Source organism: Zootoca vivipara, chromosome 6 (assembly GCF_965207765.1).
Source record: "Zootoca vivipara chromosome 6, rZooViv2.hap1.1, whole genome shotgun sequence".
Lineage (NCBI taxonomy): Eukaryota > Metazoa > Chordata > Lepidosauria > Squamata > Lacertidae > Zootoca > Zootoca vivipara.
Genome location: NC_142589.1, coordinates 69,063,366 through 69,087,197, shown reverse-complemented (window position 1 = coordinate 69,087,197; position 23,832 = coordinate 69,063,366). Strand labels below are relative to the sequence as shown.

At 46.6% G+C, this 23,832-nt stretch overlaps 1 protein-coding gene and 1 long non-coding RNA gene across 2 annotated transcripts in view; one reads left to right on the top strand and one right to left on the bottom strand.

Moving 5' to 3' along the window:
* The window catches only part of LOC148685398 (uncharacterized), a 60,372-nt gene extending 53,971 nt beyond the window's left edge, over window positions 1-6,401 (bottom strand). The window contains exons 1-3 of the long non-coding RNA XR_015950345.1: window positions 6,096-6,401; window positions 5,025-5,199; window positions 879-1,193 (exon numbers count right to left, since the gene is read on the bottom strand). This is a non-coding gene — a long non-coding RNA (uncharacterized LOC148685398). The remainder of the gene's footprint in view (window positions 1-878; window positions 1,194-5,024; window positions 5,200-6,095) is intronic.
* A 179-nt stretch (window positions 6,402-6,580) lies between these two features.
* On the top strand, window positions 6,581-18,739 carry LOC132592298 (uncharacterized). The gene is made up of 10 exons (XM_060275696.2): window positions 6,581-6,621; window positions 9,017-9,074; window positions 11,820-11,897; window positions 12,658-12,732; window positions 13,922-13,999; window positions 14,133-14,180; window positions 15,005-15,046; window positions 17,104-17,178; window positions 17,853-17,898; window positions 18,397-18,739. The coding sequence occupies exons 1-10, from the start codon at window positions 6,583-6,585 to the stop codon at window positions 18,419-18,421; spliced, it is 564 nt and encodes a 187-aa protein (XP_060131679.2). The 5' UTR covers window positions 6,581-6,582; the 3' UTR covers window positions 18,422-18,739.
* The last annotated feature ends 5,093 nt before the right edge of the window (window positions 18,740-23,832 follow it).

Below are 23,832 nucleotides of genomic sequence, written 5' to 3'. Positions count from 1 at the left end.
AACAAGCTTGCTTCATCCTCTATGTGGCAGCCCTTTAGAATAGTTGAAGGTGGCTATTATTCATCCCTTGCTCATTGGTTGCAAAATAATGGGCTTGTGTGGGTAAACTGCAAGCAAATTTTGAAACAGGGCACAGTAGCAGAAGCTCCCAATGGAACCTGAAACTATTTCGGGAGGGAGGGGGAGCCTGTGATCAGTGGCAGACCTTGGTGTCTCCAATTTCAGTGGCCTTTTCTGTGATCCTCCAAGTGCTACCATAATTCCCGACCATTGTCTGCACTGCCTGGGGTTGATGAGAATTGGAATCCAGCAATATCTTGAGGGCCCAGGTTTCCCTTCCATTTACACCCCATCATCAAGAGACTTTCAAATCCATCCAGTTGCCAAGAGGGTCCATTTCTCCCTTTCCCTTTCAAGGCAGGCTGGAGGATGAAGTCCTTTCTTTCTCTGGCCCCTTGTGCACTATACACTTTAAAAAACCACTTTAAACAGTCCCAGCTTCCCCCAAAGATCCCTGGGCACCTATTTTGTGGCAGGTCCTGAGAAATGTGAGGAGACCCCGGTCCCCAGCTCCACTCCCCTGCCCAGCTACCATTCCCAGAATGTGAAGAGAATAGTAGGGTACTCTCTTCCTCACAGCTCTCAGCACCCCTTGCAAACTACAATTCCAAGGATCCTTTGGGGGAAGTTGTCCGTTTGGACCAGGGCTTTCTAAATTTGGGTCTCCAGCTGTTTTTGGACTACAATTCCCATAATCCACTGGTCCTGCTAGCTAGGGATGATGGGAGTTGTAGTCCAAAAACAGCTGGAGCCCCAAGTTTTGGAAACCCTGGTTTGGATTCCTATCCCAGAAGCTTCCCCAGCCAAGACGCACCAACCTGGGCGAGTGCCGATTTCCTGGAGCAAAAGGCACCCCCGCCGACCTTTTCTGACCGCCGTCTCCTCGCCCGAAATCCCACCGCGCCCGCGGAGGGTAGCACGCTTCCTCCCTCCAGAGACCAGATCCTTCTCCGGGACAATCAGGAAGCCCAGAACTGGGAGAGCGGATGATGGGTGGATCTCCTCCTCTGGAACTTAGTCCCGGGACCAGGAGGAGCAATACGCGCAAAGTTCTTCCGCGCCATTGGGGCTCCCCGCTCAGATAAGGGGGAGCGCTGCGATGATGCAGCTTCCACATCCCCTTGTTTAAAGTCCTGGAACAACGAGGCAAGGGCGTAGCCAGGATCAAAACTAGGGGGGGGCAAGCCATGATCATTCAGGGGCGGGGCCACAAAGTGGGAATGTGGGCGGGGCTACAGGGCCAGCTGGCCTGACGACATCGTGGTGGCGGCAGCGGCGGCAGCGGCCACCTTGTGCTTCTGGGGCTGGCAACGGCGGCGGCTACCCTGCTTGGCTGGAGAGGACGGGAGGGTCGGGCAGGCAAGAGGGGGTGACAGGGTGGGCGAGGGCAAGGCAAGGCACGGCCGCAGTCACGACGGCTCCGAGGCGTTGCTGCATATCAGCATAATATTTCAACCATGTTGTGGGTTCAAGCCCCACCTTAGGAAAAAATTCCTGCATTGCAGGGGGTTGGACTAGATGACCCTTGTGGTCCCTTCCGACTACAATTCTATGATTCTATTGATATATTGCCATAGCATATGCATCATTCTGCTTTCTTGAATTGTCCTACTCCTAGGCATAGCAGCCAACGCCTAGAGACCTAGGTGCCTCCCCCCCCCAAATACTAGTAAATACCGTATGTGAAAGAGTCATCCCCCCCATGTTGATGGGCTTTCTATGTGGGGCTTATCTGCCCCCCCCCATATTTTATTAAGAATGGAAGAGGGAGGGAAGGAAGGAAGAAATAGAGAGAGGGATAACTCATATTTGTAGGTGCCTCTGGGTGACGCTGTGATGCTGGAACTCTGCAGCAAGAGGACGGGAGGGTCGGGCAGGCGAGAGGGGGTGGCAGGGCGGGTGAGGGCGAGGGAAGGCACGGCTGCAGTCACGACAGCTCCGAGGCGTTGCTGCATATCAGCATAATATTTCAACCATGTTGTGGGTTCAAGCCCCACCTTGGGGGAAAAATCCTGCATTGCAGGGGGTTGGACTAGATGACCCTTGTGGTCCCTTCCGACTACAATTCTATGATTCCATTGATATATTACCATAGCATATGCATCATTCTGCTTTCTTGAATTGTCCTACTCCTAGGCATAGCAGCCAAATCCTAGAGGCCTAGGTGCCTCTCCCCCCCCCCAATTACTGGTAAATACCGTATTTGAAAGAGTCACCCCCCCATTTTGATGGGCTTTCTATGTGGGGCTTATCTGCCCCCCCCAGTATTTTATTAAGGATGGAAGAGGGAGGGAAGGAAGGAATAATAGAGAGAGGGATACCTCATATTTGTGGGTGCCTCTGGGTGATGCTGTGAAGCTGGAACTCTGCAGCAAGAGGATGGGAGGGTCGGGCAGGGGAGAGGGGGTGGCAGGGCAGGCGAGGGCGAGGCAAGACAGGGCCGCAGTCTCGATGGCTCCGAGGCGTTGCTGCATATCAGCATAATATTTCAACCATGTTGTGGGTTCAAGCCCCACATTGGGGAAAAATTCCTGCATTGCAGGGGGTTGGACTAGATGACCCTTGTGGTCCCTTCCGACTACAATTCCATGATTCTATTGATATATTACCATAGCATATGCATGATTCTGCTTTCTTGAATTGTCCTAGGCATAGCAGCCAACTCCTAGAGGCCTAGGTGCCCCCCCCAAAGAAATTACTGGTAAATACTGTATTTTAAAGAGTCCTCCCCCCCATGTTGATGGGCTTTCTATGTGGGGCTTATCTGCCCCCCCAGTATTTTATTGAGGATGGAAGAGGGAGGAAAGGAAGGAAGAAATAGAGAGAGGGATAACTCACATTTGTGGGTGCCTCTGGCTGACGCTGTGATGTACAGGAGCCTTGTAAGCAGCTTTCTCTCTGCTTGATTTACAGCAGGCACGTCCAACAGGTAGATTGTGATCTACCAGTAGATCACTGGATGTCTGTGGTAGATCACTGCTAGATCACTGGCACCCCTAAAAAAAGCTCACCCAAATTTTTCCTCCTCCCTAAAAAAAAGCTGAACTATGACCTGAAGCCCTAAACAAAAATGGGCCTCCCTCCCTCCTAAAAGAAGCTCAACAAGTTTGACCTAAACCCCCCAAAACAGGGCTTCCCTTCCTTAAAAAAACTCAACAGCTTTGACCTGAACCCCCCAAAAGGGGGTAGATCACTCCCAGTTTTTAACTCTGTGAGTAGATCAGAGTCTCTTGGGAGGTGGCCACCCCTGATTTACAGTATACAGATGCAGGAGGAGGGGCAGACTGGAACACCAATGCTTTTTATAAACATCACTGTGTCTATCAAAGCTACAGCCCCCCCCCCTTCTTATTCACTTCCTTTTAGCCTTGCAGGGCCACCTTAGTCAAATTGAATCCTCTGCACCCTCATTAAATCGTCAATAGAACTGTTAATGCGATCCCTGAATGCCCATTAACAACTCCCACTGAATAACAATAGGGTGAATAGGGTGGACCTTGCCTGGAGGGATATTCTGCTCCATTGTCTTAACTGCTTAAGTACTGGTAGCCACTTTGCTTTATTTATTTGATGTGTTTTTGTTACAGCTGTGTTCCCGCCCCCAGCAAGTGGAGAGCTGCTCTTGCTAAAGCAAAGCCCTTTCCACTTCAGTTTTTGGAGGGGCAAAGTATTGGTTATGGTCTGTAAAATACAATAATTTTTTGCTTCTAGGGGGGGGCAGCTGCCCCCTCCTGCCCCCCCCTGTCTACACCCATGCAACGAGGAGGGGAAGCGAGAGAAAGAGATCATCATAACCTGCAACAGGGGATCTGGCTTCCCAGCCGCACTCTGAACCCATTGCAAGGACGGGAATCTCGCGTCCTTTCCAGTGCAACCCCTTTGGCGACCTGCACGAGAGCCGGAGGTTGAGATCTTCCTGCTCTCCTTTCAGTCGCCCCGGCGGAACACGTGGCGTTGCCTGGAAATTTGAGATGTCCTGTTTTGCTCTCCTCCGCCCCCACGCTTCTTTCCTAACCTCGGGCAGGAGCTTCTATGCCTCCCCACTTTACAGCTTTGTTTATTTGGTTACTTTTTTTCAGCCAACACCAGATTCATGGGCAGCCGCTGCCGGGAGTCTTTATTGCAGGGATGGGAGGGCGGGATTGTGGCCCGAAAAAACGTTGCTAGACTACAATTCCCATCACCCCTGGTTTTTGGTTTTGCTGGGTGGGGTTGCTGGGAGTTAGGGGCTCAGCAACAGCGAGAGCGCAAGAAGTCCTCCAGCTCTACTTTCCTCTTTTTAAAGCTGCCGCTACATGCTGTGCCTCATTTATATTTACTGTAGTTATTTACCAGACTCGTGTCCCACACATTTAGGCTATATAACAGCAACACGCATACATGGGTGTAGCTCCCCCCCCCAATAATCAATAAGAATACATAGCTAACTGGAGTTCTGCCCCCTCCTGCCTGCCCCCTCCCACAAAAATCCTGGCTACGCCCATGCGCGTACACTCACACACAGAGACACACACGCTGCCAGGGCAGTTTACAACATACAGATGACATAGGGATGCAAATAAATCCCAAATAAATAGGGATGACATAGGGATGCAAATAAATCGGGAGGCTATTTTGCCCACGAGATGGCGCCCTTTCACATTCTGTGCTCAAAAGCCAACGCAGCTGACAATTGGAGTGGCAACAGGGCAGCGGGCTCCACTACATAGAATATAAATGCACCGGCTTCTTTTTAAAGGGAATGTCTTTATGGGGTTGCATTCCCTCTGAAGGAGCGGGTGCGCAGCTTGGGGGTACTTCTGGATCCTTTGCTGCTACTTGAGGCTCAGGTGGCCTTGAGGGCGGCCTGGACCCTGCGATCCATCGCTGACCCTGTCACTCGCACCCCCCTTGCTGCTGACCCCTTCCTCTCCCACCTGCTTGCTCCCCAGTGCAACCTGCTCACAGGCCCCTCCCCCTCCTACCTTTGTTGTCTTCCACCTCCTGCTTCTCGGGAGACGCTGCACAGATCGCACAGACTGGAGCGGCCTGGGGAAGGTCACTGCGCTGTGTCGGATCCGAGCAGCCTACCAGAAGGTTGCCCAGGCCTGTGCTGTGTCAGCTAGCTGCCAAACTGAGCGCTGCCTCTGTCAAATACACCTGCAGCAAGGTTTTGGGGAATGAGTCACAGCAGAGACTGTGGTGTCTTTATGATATATGGTTTATTTACACATTTCTACAACCTGAGCCTATGACAGCAGGGTTCACAGCATTAACACCCCAAGAGGTACAGGCTCCTCCCATTGCCACAGCAGCCTTGGTCTTAAGCAGACCTCAGCCGTTGCTCTCAACCATTGCTCTCTGCAGCGCTCTGCTTATTAACTCTGTTGCAAACTCCTAACTGCAATCCTAAAACTCTAAACTAAAACACTTGCAATGTATTTTAAGCTAACGCTCAGTTGAGGGAGGGAGGGAGCCCACTCCTTTGCAGATAAGATTTGCCCTTGATCCTTAAATGCTCATCCCCAGGCTATCGTCTCAAAAGGAAATTGGCCCGACTTAATTAGCTATTAAAACGTGATGATCCCCTAGGATTAAAGAAGTGTCTTTAACACGCAAGTCCATACCCTCCAACATTTCTCCATTGAAAATAGGGATGTCCTATATAATAATAATAATAATAATAATAATAATAATAATAATAGTAATAATAGCTCATCCATCTGAAAATAGCGACCTCCAACGTGGGACGTTGCAGGATAAAATCAGAAACAGGGAGGGGAAACTGGAAAAACAGGGACACTTGGAGGGTCTGCGCGTCTTGATTAGATTCCAACATGAGTCCGACACACAGTTTTAACTAACAGACCTTGTTGTTGTTAAATTCTAATCCTAGCTTGATCAGGAATTTAGGGAGTCTTGCACCTACAAACTCATAGCAATACATAACTTGCTCGGTATTGCTTTCATCGACTGACAGGGGATTTCAGCCATGGGCCTCTCCTGTCCCAGCTCTGCCCGAAGATGCCAGGGACCAAACCTGGGACCTTTCTTACCTTTTCTATACTTTTCCTGCCATGAGTGTCCAACGCCCTAAGAATTTCTCTGCCAGGCTAACTGTTCTCAGTGTTCTCAAGTTCCTTTTTGAAATGTTCTGCCCCGCCAAGTTGGCACAATATTCTGGGCAAATTATGCGAATTAATGTCCGTGAAGGAGCCACGGCCTTTGTCTCACCGCTCTCCTAGCTGTGCAGAACAATAAATAAATAAAAGTCTGGGTTGTGGTTTCTTTCGTTCCTCATTTGCTGCTCTGGGTTCGGTTACCGTGTCGTCATTTTACAGAGGAGCCTGTTAGTTCCAGAGAGTGCGCCATCAAACTTTGAAACACACACACACACACACACACACACCCCGATGGACTCAACGTATATATACCCACACACTCAGAAATGTAGGAACACGTGCCCATGACTCACACTGCTCCCCAGGGCCAGGAAGTGGCAAGAGGAGGAAATGACTGTTGGGGCCTTTCGCTCGCTTGCAGATGCCCGGCAAACGGTGGACTGTAGCATCCGCCATGAAGGTAAGTGACTGCCCCCCCCACCTCCAACTCTCCAGCACAGACCACCCAGCTCTCCCCTTTTTTGTCATAAGAACATTTTCTCCCCCTGCTTCCTGTCTCTGGAACAATTTGCCGGCCAGAAAAAAATCCTACTAGGGATTAACTCTTTGGGGTGCTGGAGATGCCAGAAGAACCAGACCCTCTGGCTCAGGGGAAATGAAAGCCACATGGCAAAAACGAGAGTCGGGAGGAAGGGAGATGGTCTCAGCAGTCAGCGAAAGGCTTGGGATATATAGTCCAGAATCCAGACAGGCAAGCAGACACCTTTTCCTAGTTTTCACCAGATTGCCTTATTCACTCCATCCTTTTTTGGATCTCGGGAAGGGTTTATTTTTTTTTAACAAAACTTTTTTGCTCTATGGACTTTGCCATATATAGTTAGCCAGCTGCCTGCCTGTGTGACCAGGGATGTTCGGCTTGCAAAGGCGTGATTCTCAGAAGCAGAAGTCTGAGACCGACCGGAAAGCATCAGACTTTTGGAGTTTGGGCATGTGTGTGTGCGTGACTGCAGGAGAGAAACAACAACAAAAAAAATTAGAATTGGGCTTCCCCGAGACAAAGCTGAAAGCGTGGGGAAGGTTGTCCGTTTCGGTGATGTTGAGACTACAGTGGATTGGAAAGGATCCAGGAGGAGAGGCTTCAAAAACAAACAGTCCAAACAGTTCAACACAGGCTTGGGACACAGATGGAGTGAGAGGCCCCCCCACCCCCTAGGTTTTTGGTAAACTCCCAATAGGCTCCTCTGTAGGACGTTGGCAGGCTGACAGCTCAAAGCTGCCTCCTCAGAGGGCTGCATCATGGCTCTCACATCCTTTGGAGCAGTGTGAGCACAAACCACAAGGTCTTCGGCAGTTGGAGTGTAAAAAAACTGTGCCTCCCACCGAGGGGAAATGCCTGTATATTTCCAGCTCCACAGACGGGATGTTCAGAGGCCTCAAAACCTCAGTGAAGCTTCTGAATATAAAACGGTGGCGGACAACATGTAGGGTTCTTTCGCTCTCTGGGTGTGGGGTTTGTAATGTTGTTTTATTCCCTGAGGCCTTTTTTATCGATTATTTTCAGTAATTGGGTCAGGGCATTTCATTTGTATTTGGTGCATTGATATCTTAAAAATTGGGCAGGAGGGAGAGATAATTTAATTTGTTTATACTCTGTGGTTGTTTTACTGAGAGTTTGTCGTTATCATGGTCCTGTATGTTAAAGTTTATATTGCGAAAGTTGCGAAAGTTTATATTAATGTATCTAATTGTTATCAGTGCTGGTCTAAAATGTGAGGTTTTTTATTTTTTTATTTTAAAAAACTATCTTTTGTAATGGACTTTTATATTTGTGGGCTGTTGTGAACTGCTTATCGTTTGAAATATGAAGTGCTGTATAAATTAGCTGAGGAAAGAAATAACAATAAATCAGTTTTAAACACGCACAAGATGGCATTTATTTGTTTAAAGAAACATATACTCTGCTTTTCACTTCATCTGAGTCACAAAGCAGATTATATAGAATAAAAATGTAAAATCTACAAACTTCAAAACGTAGATTAGAAACGTTGGAGGAGAAAGCATCAGAATAGCACTCGTAGTGCAAAAGCCTCCTGAAATAAAACAGTTTTAACTTGCTGCCTGAAACTTAATGGGGACAATTCTAATGTGAAGCACCTTCTTCCCCTCAAAGAATTCTGGGCACTGTTGTTTGCTAAGGGGTGCTGGGAATTGCAACTCTGTGAATGGTAAACTACGGTGCCCAGAACTCTTTGAAGGAAAGTACATCTTCTAAAGGCATTTCATAGGTATAGGGAGTGCACAGCCACTGCAACACTCAGGGTTGTATCATTTTTCCCCTGGTTGGTTACTATATTTATCTCTGTGGTATGAAAAATAACGTGGGAGTTGATTTTAAACTGGGGAAACGATAGAACCCTGAGTCTGATTCTATGGTTTAAAGGAGCTATGGCCAGCAGTGAAAATAATGAAAATAAATGGCAATAGATCTAGAGAAGGCTGTGTGCTTTTTATAGAATTAGATCCTGGTTCATTGGAATGCTAAATGCATAGCAGCAGCAGCAGCATCAAATCTTCTACAGTCTATCAATCAAGCTTCACCACAAGTGCAATGAACACATGTGCCCAGACACATGCCTCTCAAACACTGGCATGGTTTTCTTGGCTTCTGTGAGGGTAATTGATTCAGCGTTTCGTTGGCTGAGGGATCTGTGCATCAGTTCCAGCTGTGACTTTGTCCTGTTTTGGTTCACACAGTGGAGAAGTAGTTGCTGCTACTCAGAGCATTCAGTGTTGGCGCTATGGGGCACAATCTGAATTAGTGTCAAGATGGCTGAATTTGTGTGTGTCTTTTCCAGCTCTTTGTCTTTCTGCTGCTTGTCCGTGTGAGCCTCAGTGGTCCTGTAGATGCTCAAGGTAAGATTCTCCCTCTTCAGTGTATTATTCCAGGTGTGCGTTCAAACTTCTGCCTCCATGACATTCACCAGTTGTGAGTTCACACCCCCAAAGTTCTCTATGAGCTGCAGCCTTTCCACCTTAGTACCTAGTGTCCCCTAGGTGCTTTGAACTACAGTTCCCACCATCCCCAACTAGTATGGCCAGAGAAGAAGGGAGCTGTAGTCCAACATTATATGGATGGCATCAGATTGGGGAAGGCTGCCCTAGCAGAAGTGCACAAGTCATCTGGAGTTATGGTTCAGCAAATCCATCATTTCTGCCCATTGCCTACGTTGGTTGGGGCTTATGGGAGCTGAGGTCCAACAGCAACTAGAGAGCACCCCATTGCCTACCCCTGGTCTGGAGACACAAGTGGCCTCCTAGAATATGGAAGCCGTTCTTTCCCACTTTGCCCATCAGCCAGCAGATTTCAACATTAGTGCCACCACTATCTTTTAGAGACAAATGAACTGGGACATTTGGGCAAACGTAGTGAAGAAATATTGTTGTGAAATATTTTCCCCTGCCAATTAAAAATAATTACCCTCAAATAAGGCAAAACATATGCCAGCGTTTCCGAGAATCCAGAAATGCCATGGCGACTGTTTCGCAGCCCAGTCATCCCTTCCTGCATGTGCTGCGGAGGCAGAGCAACAGACCCTCCAGCTGCTTGGGTGCTTTCAGTCGCTGCAAATTGCAACAAGCTGCTTAAGGGAACTGCCAAGAGCGATGACTTCCTTTAAGCTTAGCTTCCATTATCTGAATGTGTCAATAAGGGTGCTCCAAGCTAGGTTTTGGCCTTGAAGTAGGCGCTGATCCTTCTGGAAGGACCTCCTCAGACGATGCTTCCGGCGGTTTTCGAGTTCTGTAATCCAGGTGAGGGAGAACAAAAGCTAATCTGGTAACTAAATGACGTGTGAGAACAAATAATTAAAGTTCAGGGAATGCCAATTGTGGAGTGTAACATCACTGAAGCAGTCAAGTGCAACTTTTCTTGTTTGCCCAGAGTGGACACACAGGAGAATGCTGCTTCAGCCAGGAGGACTTTCTGTCACACCTGTGTGACCAGGTAGATGGGTGTGACCCTGGCAGACCCTATAAAAGGGCTAGTCATGCAGCCATCTTCCTCTTTTGGCCATTTTGCTCTTTTGCTGCTCTTTTGCTCTTTTACCATCATCTGCTGGCTCTTAGCCAGCAGCACATGGCTCATCCTTACAGAGGATAGTTACAGGTAGGTAGCCGTGTTGGTCTGAGTCGAAACAAAATAAAAAAAATTCCTTCAGTAGCACCTTAAAGACCAACTAAGTTTACAGAGGATGTAAGCCACGAGATAGAAAGTCTGAGGCCTAGCTCAGACTTAGTTTCTCTACAACTGTAAATGTAACTACAAGATAAAGCCTGCCTTCAGGACAATACTGTGAACTGAATGCAAGCAAACTTTACTGTTACTTTTAATGAAGACTGTTGTACCGTATTATTATTTTCAGAGGGAAACGTAAGGGGAAACTGACCAGGAACAATCCAATGTGGACAAGCCAGACTGGATGGCTTAATTCAAATGATTCTCACAAATCCATCAACTAGCTTCCAGCAATGTGCAAGGGAATGTGCTCTGCTACTTACTCACAAGCGTGAGTGAGGAGAGATAATATTTAAACAATATATCCTCCCCTACCTTTCCTCAACATTCCCAAACCAATATGGTGAAGTTTGGGACTACATCTCCCATCAGTGCCCACCACTGGCCATGTTGGCTGATGGGGATTGTAGCCCAAAAATGTTGGATACCCCTGTTTTAGTTTTTAAGTTTTATCTTTTAGCTGTTACTTCATGTTATTTTGAAACCAATCAAGTGCCTTTATTTATTATCATTGCAAAGTGTTTGCGGTGAGGAAAGCAGAGAGATGTAGTAATGCTTGCCATCATTAATGGCATGGGCTGACTTGAAAACATTGCCAAAAAACAGCTGGAGGATCCAGACCGTGGCTGGCTTCTGCCTAGGGAGCAGGGAGAAGCTGGATTCAGTTTGCAATTAAAGGCAAACTTAACTGATTCATATTTTCTGAAACAATATGGGAACAAAAACACACCCATCTTTCAAAATTCATATTTTTCTTGATTTTGCAACGCAGTTCTCCAGCCAAGTATTGTGTACAAAAATCTCAGCATAGAAGCCTGCTGGATGATATTGGGCCAGTCACTTAGTCTACCTCACAGGGCTGTTGTGAGGATAAAATGGAGTGTGGCGGGGGCCACTTCTGCGAGCTTCTTGCAGAAAGCCTGGGATAAACATGTACAAAAGAAAGATTTTGCTGTTTATGCACGGAAAAGACTTCAACCCACGACATTCTTGCTTTCATTCCAGCAAATGAAATGGATCTTGGGTTTGGATTTTGCTGAGAAGCATGCACTTTCAAACAAAAATTGTGCATTTCCTTTTTGGTTGGTCACCAACAACTTTAAGTCTGAAAACTGATCTTTGTTTTGTTGAACGCAGCCCTTGGCCCTTAAGACTTTAGATTTTGCTTAAACTGATGTCATCCAGTTGGTTGGACTCCAACTCCCATCATCCCTGACCTTTGGCCACGCTGACTGTGGATGATGGGAGTTGGAGTTGAACAGCATCTGGAGGGCCCCCAGATTCCCTAGCTATGCTGGCACATCATCAGGCTGTCTCTGCATGCTCAGAAGGATATTTATGTCAGCTTGTGGCTTGGGTTTCAGGTACCCCATCCTCACTTGTGGGGCAGGAAGCAGATGGCAAGGATAGAACAACAACAGAGTCCTTTTTGCCTTCCACAGGTAAGTTTTATTGATTTTACTACTTATACTTGCTTTTATCATTTCATTACCTTGCATGTATACCAAATCCAATTTACAATGTTTCCCCATTGTCCTAAAGCTTTGTGGGTTTTGTTTACATGTAAAGAAAGTGAAATTTGGAATGTCACAAGTTATGGTTGCATAACTGATTTGCACTTCAAGGGGAAAATACCTTGGTATATTTTTGTTTCAGTTGCTTGTCAACTTTGTTACGGCTGCCTGTTGATTCTTACTGTGGACTCACGACTTGCAAAACTTACCTTAAAATGAGGGACAGTCTTTAGAAGACATGGTTTATTTACACAAATCTACAACCTGAGCCTATGATGGAGGGGCTCACAGCATTAACACTCCAAGAAGATATTTCTTCTCCCATAGCCAAAGCCTGGGAAAACAAATTGCAAGGTGTTGTAGAAATGTGGGAAAACTGAACTTAAGATTTGGAAAATAAGACACCAAGAGAACCTGAAATAATGCCATATTTGCCCATCCCATTGTCGGTTTTTGGAAGGTTCTTGAAACACTATGAAAGTCTGTAGAACTTGTTTGGCCAGAGGCATAAGTGGGATGTGTGTAAAAACCACCAGCTTCAATCGGTTGTTATAAAGACACAGGAGTTTTGCCCTCCATGTTCACATCTGGCCACCTGCAATCAGTAGTAGCAGGGCAGCACTCAAGGGAGAGGACTTGCAGATCTTTCTAACCCAAAATTTCTTCTCCATATCCTGGTCTTCTATAGCAGAGGAGCCAGAGGCTGAAAATATGACAGCAAGCCCTCGGAATTTCCAGCAACAGGAGAATGCATCAACAAGGGGTATGTGGCTGAAAAAATCCTTGGGTTGGAATCCTTCCACAATTCCATGGATATTTGTGCAAGATAAATATGACAAGACCAGAACTTCTACCTGCAAATATTGTCAAATTTAAAAGGATGTTTAATTTCCCCCTACAGTATTGGCATGAAGGATGACTGTATATATACCGTATCTGGAAATACATTGGGCTCCTCCAGACTGGAGCGGGTTTTTCTTTCTTGCAGTTGTATTCTGCAGCATATCACTGTTGATATGCTGATTTATACTGGACCATCCACACACCATTCCAATTTATTAGTTGTGCTGTGGTGCTCACAAAACAAACCTCCCTGCAACCAAATCAGAATGAATGTTCGCTAAATACCCAACACCGTCTAATCTCCCGGTAACGAAATCAGGATGAATGCTCAATAAACCACTTGCCTGGAAGCATTCCAGAAAGGGGAAACCCTTAGACAACATTTATGCTTGTGTGTTGTAACCGGGATGGGGAACTTGTGGCCCTCCTATAGATGTTTGCAGGACTTCAACTCTCACCAGCCCCAGCCAGCCTGGCCTGTGTTTGGGGATCATGGGAGTTGTAGTCCAACAACTGGCCAGGGTGGGTTCAGGCTCACCATTCCCACAGCCTGTGTGTGAGTTGTAAATCATGACATAATAGTGAAAATGGTCTACCCAAATTCTCCACCCTTGTCATGAGCAGAGGGGGGACATTTCAGTCGGTAGAGCATGAGACTCTTAATCTCATGGTCATGGGTTCGAACCCCACGTTGGGCAAAAAGATTCCTGCATTGCAGGGGGTTGAGCTAGATGGCCCTTGGGGTCCCTTCCAACTTGACAATTCTCCATGGATGGGGCAGAATTCTCCCAACAGTTCAAACAACATTCCCACCCTGCCCCTGGCAACCTCTGTTTCTCAAGCCCATTGGAAACGGCATAATACGTTCTGCCCAATAGCTTTTGGGGCAGAGTGACCATTTACACCATTATCAAACAAACCAGGCCATTATCAGTCTTTTGCTTCTTCATGACCCACCCCCAGCGAGCCATTGCCAGACTCTGTCTCATGAGGAAGCTACCGGTAGAAACATCAGATCTGGAAGGAAAGTTGTAGGGCCAGGAGACTGAAATTATTTACAAGGGGATTTCATCCTAGCTCCAATGTAACACTCTTATCTTAATATGCAGCAGAAGAGACATCTGTAGCTGAAGTGGAGGCAACTAAAGGCATCTCCCCTAGCAGTGTGAGCTTCACCAGCGCTGCAGGTGAGCATAAGAACCATGGACCACCCATGAGGGGAGGTGGGCAGAGAGAGGGAACAATCAGAAAGAGTTTGCTTTGCCACATCCAAAAGAATGGAACCAGCTCACCTGTCTCCTTCTGCGTTTTCTTTTCCAGAAGTTACCCAAGCTCAACAGCCATCTGTAGACCAGAGGAGGAGAGCAGGTATGTAAAAGGCCCAGGTTGTAGAAGGCAAAAGACAAATCCATGTTCCATGTAGAGAAGTCGAGGGACTGGAAGATGAACCTTAATTCAACACCGGCAACAGGATAGTGTCCTTCGCTTTAAGTAAGGGCAGAAGGGTTATTATGAGGGTGCAGGACAGGCTATGTGGCACACACAGTTCTGGCCCCCAACCAAAGGCTATGGCCAGTGGTTCAGGAAGGTGCCCTTTGCCAGTATTTGCTGCCTGAGCAGTCAACTCATTCTACCCAAGGGTAGGGCCAGCCTCTCTTGCTCTCCTGCCGTTAATCCTCATATTACAGGAATATAATTTTTAAGTACGCAAACTTCTGCAAATATAATGGATTTTGCCGAGACGAAACCAATGCCTTCAAGGAATTGCAGGCCAGCGGTGGGCAGGGCTGGAGTTAAAAGTGAGTGGGGCTAGAAGCAAAAGTGAGCAGTCACGGGTGTGACTCTCACCTCCGTATAGAAGGCTATAGTCCAGCCACACAAAAGCTAGAGATTTCCTCATGCACTGCAAACGCTTTTCTCCATCCTTCCACCAGGCAAGCAAGAGTCATTATCACATTTCAAGGACACATCTGAAGCAGACAAAAGTACTCATGCAGGGTGCAGAGCAGGGGCGGTGCAGGGTGTGGCCTAGGAGAGGGCCAGATTGAGGGGCTTGGAGGGGCACATTTAGCCTGTAGGTCTGAGTTTCCCCACCTTTGCTGTAGAAGGAGGATCAGACATGACCTCTCCTTCTCCATAATGGCAGGCTGGGCATATTTCTCAATTATCTCTCATTCCTTCTTTTTAAACAGATGTTTGGAAGGTAGATTACCAAGAGAATGTTTTCTATTATGGTGAGTCTCAACAAGTTGGAAACAGACCATTGTGTTGCATGCCACCCCCATCTCCGAGCGGTGGGCGATTCTAGGGGTTCCAGGCACTAATCCAGGGCGTGTGTTTCCTTTTGGGAATGAGGCACAGAAGAAACTGTGGTGTCTTTATCATATATCGTTTGCTTTCACATGTATACAACCTGAGCCTACGCTGGAGGGGTTCACAGCATTAACAGCCCGGAAGGGTCTTGTTTCTCCCATAGCCACAGCCTTCGATTTAAACAGAAATGGAACATTGCCCTCTGATCCTCCCTCCAGTTTGTTGCTTTACTTCTAGGTTGTTGTTGTTGTTTAGTCATTTAGTCATGTCCGACACTTCGTGACCCCATGGACCAGAGCATGCCAGGCACTCCTGTCTCGCATTGCCTCCCGCAGTTTGGTCAGACTCATGTTCGTAGCTTCGAGAACACTGTCCAACCATCTCGTCCTCTGTCGTCCCCTTCTCCTTGTGCCCTCCATCTTTCCCAACATCAGGGTCTTTTCCAGGGAGTCTTCTCTTCTCATGAGGTTACATCACAGCAAACTCAACTCCAGTCTCATGCTTTGTCTTTCTAACTATCTCTTATATCACCCATTTGTCTTTTCCCAAAGAGCCCCCTTCTTTTGTTCTCTTAATGGCCCATCACCCAGGTGATCACTCCAACACAGGAAGCCAGCCTGGCTTATATTTCAACACTTGCTGAATCCAGGGGTTAGAACAGGGGTATGCAAACTAAGGCCCGGGGGCCGTATCCGGCCCAGTCGCCTTCTCAATCTGGCCCGTGGATGGTCTGGGAATCAGTGTGTTTTTACATGAGTAGAATGTGTCCTTTTATATAAAATGCATCTCTGGGATATTTCTGGGGCATAGGAATTCATTCATCCCCCCCCCCCAATAGAGTCCGGCCCATCACAAGGTCTGAGGGACGGTGGACTGGCCCACGGCTGAAAAAGGCTGCTGACCCCTGGGTTAGAAGGATCTCGCAGACAGCCTACTTCATCCCCCTCAAACTCATAACAATAGATACTTTTTCAGATACTTAAAAGGGGCTTTCAATGAAAGTTGGTTTCTCCTGAGATGTTTACTCATCCCACTATTGCAATCCCTTAAGAGGTAATGCAGACTTTCGCAGCTCTGGAAAACTTGCACAACTCATCTGAACAGAGGAGACAGTGGGACAAAAGAAATAGGGGTGTACACCATAGGAAGCAGTGCCTCTCTCTTTTGAGCTCTCTTAAAAGCCATTATCTGGTTGTGTACACATTCGAGTACATTTCCCCGCTTCAGATAATTATGGCTACCAGTTTGTCAAGGGTTTATGGGAACTGCAACTCTGTGAGAGGTAAATTATGGTGCCCAGAATTCTTTGAGGGAAAGAATGTGCTTTTTCTTAGAATAGTTTGCACACAGCTGTAGCCAACATTCCATGATTGCTGAGCATGCTCAGTTTTCACTGGCCTGTTTAGGGTTTGCTCACCCTTACGTTCTTTTTGTATTTATGGAAACCTTGGGGAATCTCCCAAATCTCCTTGGTCCTCTTGTTTGTGGCTAGTGCAGTTTTGGCTACTTAAAGGAACAACACTCCATCTCTCAACTCTGGAAACAGAGTGAATGAATGGCAATGTACACATTCCTGTTTATACCCAGTGCACTCCCACTGCTACTTTGTGTATACACCATTTCCCAAAAGAATCGGAAATGTGCTGGTTGCAGATTAAACAGGAGTGTGTACACTGTTGCACACAGATATTTTTTCCGGGGAACTCACAGGAACTCAGTTCCGGCACATCTCAGGTGGGCACCATTGCCATTCTAAGAGAACTAGGGAGGATTTCATGGTGAATTCTGGTACCTCATTTTTTTGGGGGGGGAGCACTGCTGTTGTACTATATTTTGGCTCCTTCCTGTCCCCCACCAGCTTTGATCCTAATTGAGAAAAAGAACGGCCTTGCTGTATTTTGAGCTGCTAATTTGTACACAGCTTTAGTGTGTACTTCAGGCTTGCATTAAATGCCTGCTTTTCTCCATACCCTTGCAGATTACTATTCCCTGCGCAAATGGGGCTTGATAGCTGCTGCCATCCTATTCATTCTTGGCATTCTCATTCTCACCTGTAAGTATGGTCAACTGGGATGAGTGGAGCTGCTTTGAGTTCTCTCCCTAAATGTGGGTGGCAAAAGAGTGGAGAAGTAGAATTGTGCCTGGATATTCACATAATCGTCCCTCTCCTTTCATCTGAGACCTTATTAAGGGCTCATCCACACTTTGCTTGTCCCAAGCCTAGAAAGCACAAGACCATGCAGTTTTCCACATGTCCCATTCTTTCTAGACACAGGTCCAAGTAGTTTTCTGTTCGCCCTGCTGCCTTCCCTGGGAAAACCTGCTCTTTACCGCTGAATCGGAGCAAGTATCAATCCACGGAAAACCTGACTGACGTTTGCTTCGATTCAGCAGTAAAGAGCAGGTTTCCCCAGGGGAAAGTGGCGGGGGAAGTCGAAGTGTGGACAAGCCCTAAGTAATAAGTGCATGACTGGTAATTGGGATCTGCAAAACTCAAAGCAAATCCTGCACTCAACAGCTGCTTAGAGGCACTGTGCTTCCTCCAGCACTGCCCACCTCCATTCTAATTGTATGCCTTTTGTATCTGGCACCAGGATCTGGTAGATCTTAGGAGGGGGCTAGAGTGGGGAGGCTGAAGGGCTGGGTTCAGAAAATGGGGCGGCATTGCCTTGCCTTTACTCTAGGAGGAAGAGTTCAGAAAACGGTTTGTTCTCTCTCCACTTCCAGGTGGGAAACATGGAAAATCTCGATGCAGAGGAAAGAAGCGGACAAGGTGAGTAACACCTTCCCACCCACCCATTCCGGTTTCCTTATCTCTAATTAATTCCATCTTGTGAAAGTCCAAATGCTGGAATATGAATGCAGCCTACGTATACGTAATTAGGTAAAGGTAAAAGGACCCCTGACCATTAGGTCCAGTCGTGACCGACTCTGGGGTTGCGGCGCTCATCTCGCGTTATTGGCCGAGGGAGCCAGCGTACAGCTTCCAGGTCATGTGGCCAGCATGACTAAGTCACTTCTGGAGAACCAGAGCAGCACACGGAAACACCGTTTACCTTCCCACCAGAGCGGTACCTATTTATCTACTTGCACTTTGACGTGCTTTCGAACAGTTCAATGAAATGGCTGCTTGAAAGTGCCTGAACCTCTGTGTAAGCTTTGTACAAGCAAATCAGGATGAATACTCAGTAAATAAATCACCCCGAGGAGCCTAACATGTATTCCCATATCCCATATCCCTTGCCCTGATCCCTGTTTCCTTTCTTTACAGGAACTACGATGTGACACCAGCGTGAAGCCATCTCCTATCCTCTGGAGGACTGCACTGATTGGGAGGAGCAGGGCGGGGATGGGTGGAGCTGCTTTGATTGACAGATCTGCTTTGACAGATCGTAATGTAACCTGTTATCCCCCAATAGGGGAGCATTCCCTTAGCTCCCCCATGCCAAATCCATCCATCCTCTGCCTGACACATCCTGGTTTGTCCTCCACTTGCTCCCACAACCTCCGTCCATTTTTCTTGGCCTACAAGAAGCGTTGCCTTTTCTCGTGTTACAGCTGCAACAAAAGTTGTGTTTTCATTACATTAAACCAGCCTCGCTGTAGAACAAGAACATTTGTGAATTCTTTGTTCTTTCCCTTGTGTGTCCTGAGGCTGGGGGGAGATGCTGCCTGGATCTGAGGGCCTGGCTGTTGACAACTCCAGGCCAAGGAAAACCCTACAGTCCTACATCTGCACCAAGAAGTCTCAAATTCTGTACTCACAATAATTTTTGGGCGTGGCTTGTTTTTTCTACGTTTGCTGGCTATATTTGATTTCATGCTTTCGTTGGCGTCTTATATGCAGCCATGATTTAAGAGAAGTCATCATGCCAGAGGAATATTGCTGCCCCCAGTGCCAGCAAAATATTCATGGAGTTGCAACTGGCTCCATTTACTTCTGAGGACCCAATTTCCTGGCTTTGTAAAGACCAACATTACACGGCTGCTGGTTTTTTTTGTGTGTGTGTGTGTGTGTGTGTGTGTGTGTGTGTGTGTGTGTGTGTGTATATATACTATTTTATAAAAAATTAGTTTTTATTTGATTTTACAAATTGATTCACACAGATAGTATTATTACTATAAGGGAATAAGGGAGTTTCCCACAAAAAAAAGGGAGGGTTGACAGTTATGGCCCTACTAGGTATCTTGTCATCTTTCCAACTCTGGGCAAGAATCATCCTTGCGGCTGTTGTAGCGTACATAAACAGTCTTTTTAGTTCCTTCAGTATCTCTGCACCTATAATTCCTAACGAAAAGACTTCCGGCTTTTCAACAAAAGTTATTTTAAACTTCTTTTTTTCAGTTCATTATATATAATTTCCCAGAATTCCTTTATCACTTTACAGTTCCACCACATATGATGAAATATGCTGCTGCTGCTTATGTTTGTTTTCTTAATCACTTACTTTTATTATTTATTCGCTTCCATTATTACTGCATTTCTATCCTCCCCAGAGCTCAAGGTGGCATCTAGATTATTCTCATAACAACTATGTAAAGCAGATGAGGCTGAGAGACAGTCACTAGCCCAGCGTTTCTCAACCGCTGTTCCGCGGCACACTAGTGTGCCGCGAGACGCTGGCTGGTGTGCCGTGACGTGCGGCGACGAGAAGGGCGATTTGCATTGTCGCGTGCCTGGCGGCCGCCAATAATCAGCACTGACCCGCCGGAAAGCAATATTTCTCCTCCTCTTTCCCAAACCTCACTGCAAACGAGCCTGGCGGCCGCCAATACACAACTCTAACCCGCCGGAAAGCAATATTTGGCAAGTTTTTCTTACAGTCATAATTATAATATAGGGCGGCACAGAGTTAAATTTTTTAACTTTTTTAATGGTGGTGTGCCTCGTGATTTTTTTCACGGAACAAGTGTGCCGTGGCCCAAAAAAGGTTGAGAAACACTGCACTAGCCCAATATCACCCAGTGAGTTTCATACCTGAGTGGGGATTTGAACCCTGGTCTACTTCTTTATCCAGCGCTCTAAACATCCAACGCTGTGAACAAAGGAGCTGTAGAAAGAAGACAACTGACTACTGTATCTGGGTGTTTTTTTAATGCAGGAAAATGCATCCATCATGACTGGAGTACTCCCTCTTGAGGCTGCTTGAGAAAGCACAACTTGAAAAATAGTGATAATTCCTTGCAAGAAGATGGGATATTTTGGTTACTTGACACTTTTGTCTCCCTCTGGTGGGAGCAAGAAAAGGAGAAAGGACTGGAAAGTTCTCAAGGAATATATTGAGAACATTTGTTGTGATTTAAATTCTGCAATAGCCTTTGAATAACCTCTGTAAACAATTCATACAAAAAGAGAATGATATAATTATTTGTACTTTATTATTAAACAAATGGACACATTTATGCGATAGGTCTCAATAGAACAAAATATGGAAAAGATGGGAAATCTGACACTTTGGAAGAAAATTTATTGTTAAAATGTTAGGTTTTTTTGTATCAGTTTATTGGTAACAATGAACTCAAGTTTATGTTGTACAGCTGTAAGTAAGTATAATAAAGCAAAATGAAATTGGAAAAGAAAAGGAGAAAGGCAGGATTTTAGCCTACCCTTCGAAGTTAATAGCAAAGGTGGGACTTTGTGCAGAAAATTTGCTTGCCTTACTGCCTGTGGAAAGGGTAAAGGTAAAGGTAAAGGGACCCCTGACCATTAGGTCCAGTCGTGACCGACTCTGGGGTTGCAGTGCTCATCTCGCATTATTGGCCGAGGGAGCCGGCGTATATCTTCCAGGTCATGTGGCCAGCATGACCAAACCGCTTCTGGCAAACCAGAGCAGCACATGGAAACGCCGTTTACCTTCCCGCTGTAGCGGTTCCTATTTATCTACTTGCATTTTGACGTGCTTTCGAACTGCTAGGTTGGCAGGAGCTGGGACCAAGCAACGGGAGCTCACCCCGTCACAGGGATTCGAACCGCCGACCTTCTGATCAGCAAGCCCCAGGCTCAGTGGTTTAACCACAGCGCCACCTGGGTCCCTGTGGAAAGGGTAGGGTTTATTTTATTTTATTTTATGAATAATCTCACCAAGTAAATCCATTGTTTATTGCCAAACTGGGAGGGGTAGCTAATGCCGCAGAAGAGAAAATCGGGATTCAAGATAACCTTAACAGATTGAAGAACTGGGCCAAACTAACTAAATGAATTTCAATAGGAACAAATGTTAAGTTTCTACACTTAGGCAGGAATAACCAGCTGCACAAATATAAGATGGGGATACCTGGAATGCCAGTAATGAAACGTAGGCCTACCTAGGGGTCTTAATAGACCACAAGCTTCACATGAGTCAATACAGCAGCAAAAAAAGCTAATGCTATTCTAGGCTGCATCAACAGAAGTATAGTGTCCAGGTCAGTGATGGGCAACCTTTTGAGCTTGGTGTGTCAAAATTCGCCAAAAAACCGAGCATAACTCGGGTGGTGTGTCACTTTGAGATAAAAAAACCCATAATTTCGTGATATTTATAGTTTAAATAACAAAAATGTATAATTGTAATATATAACTGTATTTAATAAACCAAAAAATAATTATTTAACTAAACCAAACCAAAAACCCCTTATTTATCACAAAGTGCCCAGAGTTGTTGAGCTTCTTGGGAGGAGCTGCTGACCAAAGTTTTGGAGGTTTTTTTGGGGGGTGCAAAAGTTGCTTTGCTTTTTCTGGGGGGGTGCCCCAAAGCTGCTGCGCTTTTTTGGAAGGAAAGAGAACAGAAATAAATGATGAATAATACCTTCGCTGGAACTAACATGCAGCACCGATATAGCCTGCCAAAGCGCCAAAAAACCAGCACAGAACGGGTTAAAAAATGAACGCTGTTACACCCAATCATAGTCTGCCAAAGCGCCAGAAAAACAGCACAGAAAGGGTTAAAAACCAGTCTCTGGCTACCAGCAGCAACAACAACAAGAAAGGATCCTGGTTTTAACGGTGGAGACAAGCTGTAGCGGAGACAAGCTGTAGGAGGAGCGGGAGAACAAATGGGGGGGGGAAACAACAGCAGCACGAATGGGCCGATGGGGCATGTGCCAGCAGTGAGGGCTCTGCGTGTCACGTCTGACACGCGTGTCATAGGTTCGCCATCACTGATCCAGGTCAAGGGAAGTCATAGTACCACTCTATTCTGCCTTGGTCAGACCACATCTGGAATATTGTGTCCAATTCTGGGCACCACAATTGAAGAAGGATGTTGACAAACGAACGTGTGCAGAGAAGGGTGACGAAGATGATCAAGGGTCTGGAAACCAAGCCTTATGAGGAACAGTTGAGGGGGTCGGGTATGTTTAGCCTGGAAAGAAGGAAAGTGAGAGGAGATAGGACAGCCATCTTCAAATATCTCAAAGACTGTCACATGGAAGAGGAGAAAAGCTTGTTTTCTCTTGTTCCAGAGGGCAGGATCTGAACCAATGGCTTCAAGTTACCAGAAGGGAGATTCTGACTAAACACCAGGAGAAACTTCTGACAGTGAGAGCTGTTTGACAGTGGAAGGGTCTCTCTCGGGAAGTGGTGAACTCTCCTTCATTGGAGGTTTTTAAGCGGAGTTTGGATGGCCATATATGCCATGGATGTTTTAGCTGAGATTCCTGTGTTGCAGTGGGTTGGACTAGATGACCCTCGGGTTCCCTTCCAACTCTACGATCCTATGCTTCTAATGATAATAAACACTTTTATAAGCTGCTACGCTGTGGTGTATTTGGTAAAAATGGAATATCAAGTCAACAATTTTTTTTTTTAAAAAAAATCTCTACAAATGCCAGAAACAAGGAAACATCAGATATAAAACTGATTTTGCATAAATGACTAACTTACATTTCTGGGAAAGCCTTCCTAAACTAAATATGCCTTCAGTAGGAGCCTAAGTATTATGACGCTCTGCCCTTGCCTGATTTTTGCTGACAATTCATTCCAGAGAGCTGGAGCAGCAACACTAAAAGCCTAGTTTCTCATAAAGGCTAAGCGGGCCTCTGGGACCAGCATTGTATCATCTACAAGGCCATTAAAGCCAGACGCTTAAATTCCCTAACTGCATGCTTTCAAGGGAGGTGGGTAAGATGTTGATCCTGTCTCTGCTGTTGCAGCGTTCAGCCAGCAGCAGCCCATTTGGGCTAGGCAGCTCTTCAGCCCGCTTACTCCGTGCAACCTCTCCAAGATCCGCGTCGCCCGTGTCTTTGAGTCCTGACACGACCCGGAGGTGGTAAGGGAAGGGAACGGGGTGCCCAGCACTCAGGGCGCGCGCGGGCGCAATTTGTAGGGGTTTCGTCCCTGGCTTTTGCAAGATGCAGGAACTGTCTCCCGGATTCTCTTCCATGATCCAGCTTGCTTCTCAGACCCATCTTCTGGCAAAAGAAATAACGCATCATTAAGGAAGTGTCACAGAAGCTTGGGGGCTTATTAGGGGGAAAGAGGAAGGTGCCGGAGGCTGGGACGATTTGTGCCGGCTTTGAGGGGGGGTGGAGACGAAAGCCACGCCCTCCCTGTTTCTACGAATCGCTCAAACATCCTGGGTTGCCAAGCAGCCGCATCACCCTTTGCGCAGCGTATAGATTACTTGAGGCGCACTTTTTTAAATGATGGAAGTGTGGGGCTTGTCTGCACTTCCGCTTGTCCTGTGACTAGAAAGAATGGTTTCCCCCTTGCCCTGCTCCTTTCCCAGGG